The 9398-nt window shown below is 42.3% G+C and overlaps 1 protein-coding gene across 1 annotated transcript in view; it reads left to right on the forward strand.

Annotated features, from left to right (window-relative positions):
* GUCY2F (guanylate cyclase 2F, retinal) overlaps window positions 1-2629 on the forward strand; it is a 50840-nt gene extending 48211 nt beyond the window's left edge. The window contains exon 18 of the mRNA XM_072616799.1: window positions 2393-2629. Coding sequence (XP_072472900.1) covers window positions 2393-2501 — 109 coding nt within the window. The 3' untranslated portion in view covers window positions 2502-2629. The remainder of the gene's footprint in view (window positions 1-2392) is intronic.
* Window positions 2630-9398: the final 6769 nt, after the last annotated feature.

The raw sequence follows: 9398 nt of genomic DNA on the forward strand, positions 1-9398 counted from the left end.
AATGGGTATAGGGTTGGACCTAAGTTCAAATGCTTCCTCAAATGACAAGTGGAGGCCCCTTGGATGTAGCTATGGAGGTTAGAGAAAGTCAGGGTCAGAGGGGCTAAGGAGGAGACAACATTTACCTATAATCTTAACTTTTCTACTGCTTCGTTGTTCAGTTGTTTGCCAGTTGTGTCTGACTCTTTCTGACCCTGTTTGGGGTTTTCTTGTCAAAGATACTGGAGTAGTTTGCTATTTCCTACCTCGGTCCCCATCTAATTAGGACCAGAGAACATAGGAACAACCAATTTCTTCTCAAACAACTAAAAGATACTTTGTATAAGTACTTGGTTTTAGGATCTCCCAATCTCTTACCTCAATACATCCCAGAATAGGGAAGGGTCCAGAAAATGCCATCACGGGCAGCTAGATGGCGAGGTGAACAGAACACTGGATCTGGAATCAGAAAGACCTAAGTTCAAACCCAGTCTCAGAAACTTACTAACTGTGTGATCCTGGATAAGTTATTTAGCCTCTGTCTATCTCAATTTCCTCATCTGTAAAATGAAGATAATAATAGTGCCTCCCTCCCAGTGCTACTGGGAACATAAAATAAGATGGTGTTTGTAAAGTGCTTGGCAAACCTTAGAGTGGTATAGATATTTTAGCTTTTATAATTATTTATACTGCTATTATCATAAAAAGGGAATCAGATTTGGAGTTAACAGACCCTAAGGGATGCTGCTGACTAAAGGAAATCAACAAGGTCCAAGGAGGTAACCCACTTCAGAGAAGGGTATGTGATACAAGTTGTGATCGGTGATTGCAAATCAGAGACCTTTCCGAGTCAAATTGGAGGTCACCAGAATCACAAATCTAACCAGAGAGATGGGAGGTGGGAAATCGAGTTCATTCCAGTGTCCACAAAGCCGGGGAGTCAGTGGGGAGCCTCTCAGGGTGAATGTACTCCAGAGAGGATCATGTTTTGTAAGGGGGAAGCGAGTTTGTCTCACATGACTTCCCCACCCAAGATATAACGTTTTTGTACTTCTGTGACATGCCCCGCACACCTCCCGCCTCACTCTAATGCATCAATCCAGCCACGGGCCCAGACACGACCTTCCCCAAGAGGCCTATGATGACATCTGGAAAATGCATTCAGCTCCTTGGGTTGAAGGTGATTGGGACAGGCCTGTCAGAGACAGAGTTGGGAAGCTCTGATGGGTTTGCCAGATCACTTTGAACTCCCATTGAGGACTGAACTCTTTGGCATTGTCTCTTGTGTGAATCAATCAATAACTTCTCTCCATTTTTCTTACTCTTTGCCTGGAATGTTTTGATGTCTTAATAATTCAAAGGTCAGTGATTATGTTAGTTCATTGGACAAGCATTTACTGTGTACCTGCTATGTACCAGGCATTGTGACATAGTGGACAGAGACTCAGCATCAGAGCTAAAAAGACCTGGATTCAAGGTTTGTCCCTATCTGGTCCCTTTACTACCCAGATCCAGGCAGCTTTGTGAGAGCCTTTCTTCTTATACTGATCACTAGCTTTGATGGAAGCATCTTAGATTAACCTCCTAACCAGTGAGCTCTGTGATAGACTCCTCACTTCTATAGGTAGACATTGCCATTGCATGCAACATAGCTGACTCACTAGGTCTGATGTGGGGGATGTCACCCATGAAGTCCTTCTGTGTACAAGGTGCCATCTCCACTGAGGTTATAGAGTATCTACTGGCAGGAACCCTAGAACACAGACTATTAGTGCAGGGAGGGACCTAGAACATAGAATGCCAAAGCTGAGAGGGCCCTTGGAACACAGGATGTCAGAACTGGGAAGGGCCTTAGAACACAGAATGTCAGATCTGGGAAGGGTCTTAGAACACAGAATGTCAGAGCTGGAAGGAAGAGATCTAGAAGCGACCCTTAGCAAATAGAATGTTAGAGATGAAAAGGACTGGAGAAAAGAGATTCTCGCATCAATTCCTTTCATTTGACAGATAGGAAAATTGAGACCAGGCAAGGGAGATTGACTTGTCTAATATTATATAGCTAGTCAGTGGCCAAGTCAGAATTAGAACCTAGGTCTCCTGATACATGGACAAGTGTTCTGTTCACTACTCTATGTTTACAGCAGTCCCTATTTCTACAGTTTACTTTAAAAAAAAAAAAAAAAAGCACTTTTGTTCACACTCTCATCTGATTCCATAGTGCCCATAAGACCAGGTAAATGTCATTAGCCCCATTGGGCAGATGAAAACCTTGAAATGAAGTCCAAGGGTGCGATAGGGAGCATCAGAAGCAGATCCGACATCACGCAGAGTGTTCCTGGCTCCTCTTTGCCAAAGTTGCTTTCTCCTCTTGTGCTGACCTGTCTACCCTTCGTATATTTGTCTCCTTTCCCAGAGATGCCTGGCAGGAAATGGTGAATCAGGAGATCAAGTCATGCTTCAGGGAGGCCAACCGGAGAGATGGCAGACCCAAGAGCTCCGAAAAGGCAGAATCAAGTCCCTAGAGGAGAAGACGCAGGCAGGAGACACGGCGTGTGGCACAACGCTGGGGAGCAGCTTCCAGGAACCTGCCTTCACCTCCTCCACAGCTCCCTGCCCGTGTTAATTATCCCATTTGTTCCTCCCTTGGTAGGAATCAGACAGCTCATTAGCAAGTGCGCTGCCCTGAGGCTCATTGGGTAGATTTTATTATTATTATTATTATTATTGAGTCCTCAAAGGGATCATCTTTACAATACTAACATCTCCCTTGTCTAAAAAACTGGGTTTCAAAAACCTTCTCCTATTTCAACCCTGGCAAGGATCATTATTTCTACTTTGCAGATTAGGAAACTGAGGCTCAAAGAGCCGCAAGTCACACAGCTAGTAAATATCTGAGCCAGGACTCGGCCCCAGGTCTTTGGATGCTCAATCCGGTTCTCCTTTCAGGAACCCCAAAGCATCCAAGAGTGTTTGCAGAAGGCCCAGAGCGCTGACCCTAGTACTAACTAGCATACTACAGATTCCTTTGCTACAGAGCTCCCAGATAAGGAAGATGCTGCAGTCCTCCAGGGGTCAGAGGGCCTTGTCCTAACAGCCTCTATCAGCTTGCTTTTCAGGGACTGTTGGGTCCTTATGCTAGAGCATCAGTGAAGTCAGTTTTCTCTCTTGAATCCTCCTGCCTAGAGTCATAGGGATGAACTGAGTGACTTCTCACCTGGTCTGTCTCAACTAACTCTGCTTTTCTCTCTCTATGCTTCCAGTTTCCCTTAAATCTCCCTAAAGTCCAGCCCTGATGAGGTCCCTATGCTGCTTGCCTACTGGGTACCATCCAAAGTCCTGCCAGTCTAGGCTCTTCACAATCTGACTTTAGTCTGATTTATGCTGCTGACAATTTAGCATTTCCTGATTTCCTGCCACTATGCCTTTGCTACCTCCAGCTTCTCTGCCTGGAATACCTTTCCCCAAAATGCTATCTATTGAAGTACTCTCCACACTTCAAGTCTCAGGGCAATGATAGGATGTTGCACTATCTTCTCCATGAAGCCTTCTTTGATACTCTTTAGCTGGGAGTGATTCCTCCTTGTTGTATCAAATCCCACCCCTGTCCCCAGCCCTATGACAATATCTTTCTTTGCCTCCTTATGGCTATATATCTTCCTTCCTTCCTTCCTTTTTTTCTTTTTTGTAAAATCAAGTATTTTATTATTCATTTACCTTAAAATTGAATATGCCTCTACTCAAAACTGAGCTTCCTGAGGTCAATTACCAGGTCTTATTTAATCTTTGTAACTCTCCTAGAATAGAGCACAGAGATCTTGTAAATGTATGATAAGGGTTTCCGGATTGGGTGGAAGGAAGGAAAGAAGAAAGGAAGGAAAGAAAGAAGGAAGGAAAGAAAGAAGGAAGGAAGGAGGGAGGGAGAGAGGGAGAAAGAAAGGAGAGGGGAGAAGGGAGAAGGAAGGACAAGTTCTCATGTGCTATAGGGTCATAGGGCTCCCAAAACACCATGTGCTGTGTACTTGCTGAGCTTTTACCCATGTGAGGAGGGCAGTGGACCTAGAGTCACCATGATGTAGAAGAAAAGGTTCAAGAATGGAGCCAGGAGTCCTAGGCTAGATTACCAGCTTTGCCATTACTTAGTTATGTGACATGTTTGAGTGACTTGTCCCTGTTTAATCTTCTGTCTAACCAGGAGCTAACTCTAGATGGACTATGAGGCTCCTTCCAGGTTCAACATTCTATTCACCTTGAAATCACCTCCTTTCTTTCCCACCCCTCTCGGTATGACTTCTGCCTCAACCATTCTAGTCAAGCTTGCCTCTCTAAGTGATAGATTCATTAGATTTTTTTCAGGCATGGAAAATTAGAATGACCTTCTAAAAGGCCTTACCTCTTTCACTCTGCCCCTCAACCCCAACTATTCTTTTCCAACTCAGATTTATTTTACACAGGACCAATATCACTCTTCTGCTCAAAATCTTTTAGCGGCTCCCTATTCTCTTTCAAGTAAAGTTCAGACTCCTCTACCGGACATTGGATGCCTTCTCAAAACTGGTGACCACCTCCTATTTTAGCCCTTTATTATAATTTACATTCTAGACAAACTGGTACACTTCATCTCCCACCTCTGTGACTTTGCTTCAGCCATTCCATATTTTCATAGGACCCTCCTTGCCCTTTTTGACCTGTTAAACTTTTATCCAACCTTTAAGTACAACTCAAATACCACCTCCTCCAAGAAGACTTCCCTGACACCTAACTAATAAGGCCAGTGTACCTCAAACCTTTGTTCAGCTCTTGAACCCATTTCTCAAATAACTCTGTGAATTATCATTTTCTATGTCTGGTTTATCTCCCAATTAGATTATCAGCTCCTGGAGGGTAAGGACCATTTTCTCCACAGCTTGTAGTAATAAGACACAAAACTGTAAAAAGGAAGCACACAATAAATGTTTGGTGAATTGAATCCTACTGGAGTGGTCATGTCTTCTGAGAGTTTGGGGGGAGAGTAGGAAATCTTCAACTAAACCAACCTTGAAAATGTAAACAAACTTCCCAGTAGCACTCCTTTCCCAGCCCCTGTGATCTGGGCTAACAAGTGACTCTACAAAACAAAACAAAAAACAGCCAAACCTCATACATAACACTTAAGTTTAATTCATTATTGACATTTTCTTTACCACTTTATTAAATCTAGACTCTAGGTATTCAACAAAAAATAAATCAAGTCCTCATTTGTAGCATTTGCTGATTTCTGGCACCTGGAGCTGATAGGATGCTCACAACTGGGCCCACTTTGCTTCCTGTTCAACCACAGAAGGAAGCATGAGAAGAGGAAAATATCCGAGTATCCTTTCAGCCAAAGCACCTGGTACTTTTTGATATTCTTTTGCCACTGTCATATATGTCCTATGTCCAATTATAAACAAAGAAAATCCAAATTGGTGTCTGGTGTGATTAAAGCTGGCATGCTTAAACATTTGAGAAGTTTTGATCCCTTTAGAGAGACAAGAGTCACATCCCCTGCTTTCATGTAGAGTGACTAAGGTGAAGTGAGTAGACCCAGATCCCATTTGAAAGGCCTGTGTGCAAGAGACACATGATTACAACCCCAGGCAAGTACAAGTTTCCAAGAAATAGGGAAACCAAATGTTTTTATATAGCCCTGGACTAAATGGCACTTGAGGCAGGTGAGAGATGAGCCTGGGCAGGACCAGCTTCCCATGGGGTATTCACAGTTCATTGAATTGGGGCTATCTTTCATATGACTGAGGAGATGTGCCCTGTGATTTAGACAGTTAGATGATGTAGTGGATAGAGTACCAGACCTGCAGTCAGGAAGACTCCTCCTCCAGTTCAAATCTGGCCCCAGATATGTACTATTTGTATGACCTTGGTCAAGTCACTTAACCTCTGTCTGCCTGTTTCCTCATCTGTAAAATGAATTGGAGAAGGACATGGCAAACTACTCCAGCATCTTTGCCAAGAAAAGCCCAAATAGTGTCACAGAGTCAGACATGATTGAAAATGACTGAAAGAAACACACTATGATTTGTTATACAGTCATATTCTACACAGGACTCCTACTCCTCCAAAATCTTACATCTGAATGCTGTTTTATGTCCTTCATGATGTACAAACACACACACACACACACACACACACACACACACACACACACACACATACACCAGGCTGGTCCTCAGCCCCTAGAGTCTCCTGGTCTGTGCTCAGGAAACAGGGGCAGTGAGATAGAGTGGAAATAGTATTGTTTCAAATGACTTGGAACACAGTCCTGACTTTTCCATGAGCTTGAGTAAAATTTCCATTCGACCTTGAGTAAAATTAAGGAAGACATCCCCTTCAAGGACTGAACTTCCCCTTCTTTAAAATGAAGGAGTAGAACTAGATTATTTTTAATCTTCCTCCCTGTTCTGATGGTCCATGTTCTAAAGTCCTTCTAGCTCTGTTCTTTGTTTTAAGGTCCCTCCTAGACAAGTCAAGTCAACAAGCGTGTATGAACCAGTCACTTAACTTGGGTTAAGTGCCTCCCATACAACAGGGACTATGCTAAGCACCAGGGATACAGAGACAAAAAATAGCTCCTGTCCTCCAGGAGGTTATGATCGAATGCAGGAGATAACATACAAACAGTTAGATACAAACAAACTTTGACAGGATGAATTGGAGGTGATCTCATAGGGGAGGCATTAACAAAACTCTGTTCGGTTTCTAAAGCCCATTCCATCTAATTCTGAAATTCTACATTCTTGCACCCTTTCAATTCTGACAGTCTAGGATTATATATGGAGGAACCGAAGTGGAAGAAGGGAGAGGGGGCTTCTGGGGGAGATTAGGCTGGATTGGCTCACAGGAAACAGTAACTTCTGACTTAAAACAACAAAAGAGCCTCTCCAAGTTGGCTTCAGACATCAAAGAGCTTTCACGGAATCCTTCTTCTGACGCTTGCCATGCAAAGGAGCCCGAAACACATGGAACTGATTTCCCAAAGATGCAGAGAAGGAAAGGATGAGAGACAGGGTAGGGAGAAGAGGAAAAATGTAGGGACTAAAGAAAATCTCTCTCATCTAAGGGCTTTTGAGATTTCACTAAACCTTCAGCATTTAGAAATTTGCAAGAAAGATACCTTCAGAATGATTTTTTTCTAGCCATAAACCGTCCCTGATGCCCTTGAGTGCATATGTATTGTGTTTCTCTGTCCGTGGTTACAGGTGTAGTTGAATCACTGTGTGAATATAACAAGAATATAACAGTCATTATTATTATTGTTGGATTCAGGATAAGTAATTTCGGGATTACTGGCATCCTTTAATCACAAGCCACCAACACCTAGAAGATACCAATCTTAGTGAATACTTTCAGAATTGTAAACAGATCCTGGCAGACTTGGAAAGTACCCTCATAAAAACCCCCACAGTATTAACAAGATACAGAGTGCATGTCTTTAAGGCAGTTATAGGAAAATGAACATTTCTTCTCTTCCAGCTATAAATCTATGTTCCTTTCATTCTATAAAAACAGATGTTGACTCTTTTCGGAAATTCTTACTAAATTCTTCATATTTCTTTGGCTCTTCTCATCCTTGACTCTACAAGAGTCTTTTCTCTTCCTGGGAGGGGAGGGGTTTTTTTTTGTTTGTTTTTTGGGGGGTTTTTTTGGAAATAGCCATGATGAGCACTCCATGACCAAGTATCCAAAGAAATTAAGTTTCTTATCCCCTATGAATGCATAATTAACTAATCATCTCTTTTTTATTTGTTTCTTCAAGGAGAATCAATGCACCACTTAGCTGCAAATTCCTTTTGTCTGGTGCTTTTCTTTATTGTAAAAATATCAATATGGATGGAGTTGGGCTCTTTCAACAGTGTGCCACATGGATAAAGATCTTATGTTTAGAGTAGCAAGAGTCGGTCAATAAAAAATTTATTAAGCCCTAACTATGGGCTAGGCACTGTACTAAGGCTAGATATACAAATATAACCTGAAAGACAGTCCCTTTCCTCAAGAAATTTGCATTGTAATGGTGGGAAGCAGCATAGAAAAGAAAACTAAAAAGGGGGCGGGGGTTGGTGAGGCATGATGGAGAATTCCAGAATGTAACCTGGTGAGGAAGAGAGAGATGATTGCCCTTAAAAAGATGTTCTGGGAAGAGTCAACTAAACTTAGAGCAAGGTACTGTTGTGGTAGTTCTGGAATGATCTAGCATAAAGAGGTTTCTGGGGCATGAAGAAGTCCAGAAAGGACTGGTAGAAAGGAAGTTAAATTCAGCGATCAAATTCATGTTTATATATGGCTTAAAAATATGAGACTTAGCATATATTTTTGCCCTCTTCTTCCACTACTCCATCATTGTGACTATGGAATTGGCCACTCTCCTGATAAAGAAGCATCAGGGGCTCCCTAGTGCTTCTAGGTTAAAATACAAAGGCATCTGTTCAGTCTTTGAAGCCCATCACAAACTAGATTCAGGCTGCCTTTCCAGATTTATTACATTTTACTCCCTTCATTGACTCTGTAATCTAGCCATTAACCTACTTGTTATCCCCCATATATTACATTTCATCTCCTACCTTTATATCTTTGCATAGGCTGCCCCCTATGAAATTCATCCCCCCCCTCACTTCTGACTCTTGGAACTCCTAGGCTTCTTCTAAGCTCAACTCAAGTGTCCCTTCTACATTAAGCCTTACTTAACTGTCTCTATCCTATCAAAAACAAAACAAAAATAACAAAAATTATTATTTTTTAATCTAATCATATACAAATAAGTTGTTTCCAATAGAATGTAATGTCCTTGAGGTCAAGGGCTGTTTTTGGTTCTGACTTTGTATTCCTAGCACCTAGTACAGTACCTAGCACATAGGTTTATTGATTGATAGAATATTTGTCCATCAATTGGAGATACTCCCAGGGGTGGAGAACATGTGGCCTCAAGGCTATATGTGACCCTCTAGGTCTTCAAGTGAAGCCCTTTGACTGAATCCAAACTTCGCAGAACAAATCCCCTTAATAAAAGGATTTGCTCTGTAAAATGAACTCAGTCGAAAGGCCACACCCAAAGACCTAGAAGGCCACATGTGGCCTCAAGGTCCCAGGTCCTCTTCTCTTGCACCATTTTTCAACCTTGTTTCATGAGTTACCATGGCCAATGACTTCAAGGTGCTCACCCACTAGGGCTGAGCCTCTCCTTACTTGCCTGGGTTGGTCCTAAGCAGGACTACAATGGAAATCTTTCTCCCTGGTAGAACCAGTCAGAACTTAGACTCCTTGGTCTAAGCCTTCGAGAGCCTGAGCTCAGCTCCATGTCAAATTAGGAATAACCAGACATATAGCTAGTAAATGCTGGAGTTTAAACCCAAATTCAGGTCTGCAGAGCTGCACCTATGACAAATGTCAGA

This window comes from Notamacropus eugenii, chromosome 5 (genome assembly GCF_028372415.1).
Source record: "Notamacropus eugenii isolate mMacEug1 chromosome 5, mMacEug1.pri_v2, whole genome shotgun sequence".
Taxonomy (NCBI): Eukaryota; Metazoa; Chordata; class Mammalia; order Diprotodontia; family Macropodidae; genus Notamacropus; species Notamacropus eugenii.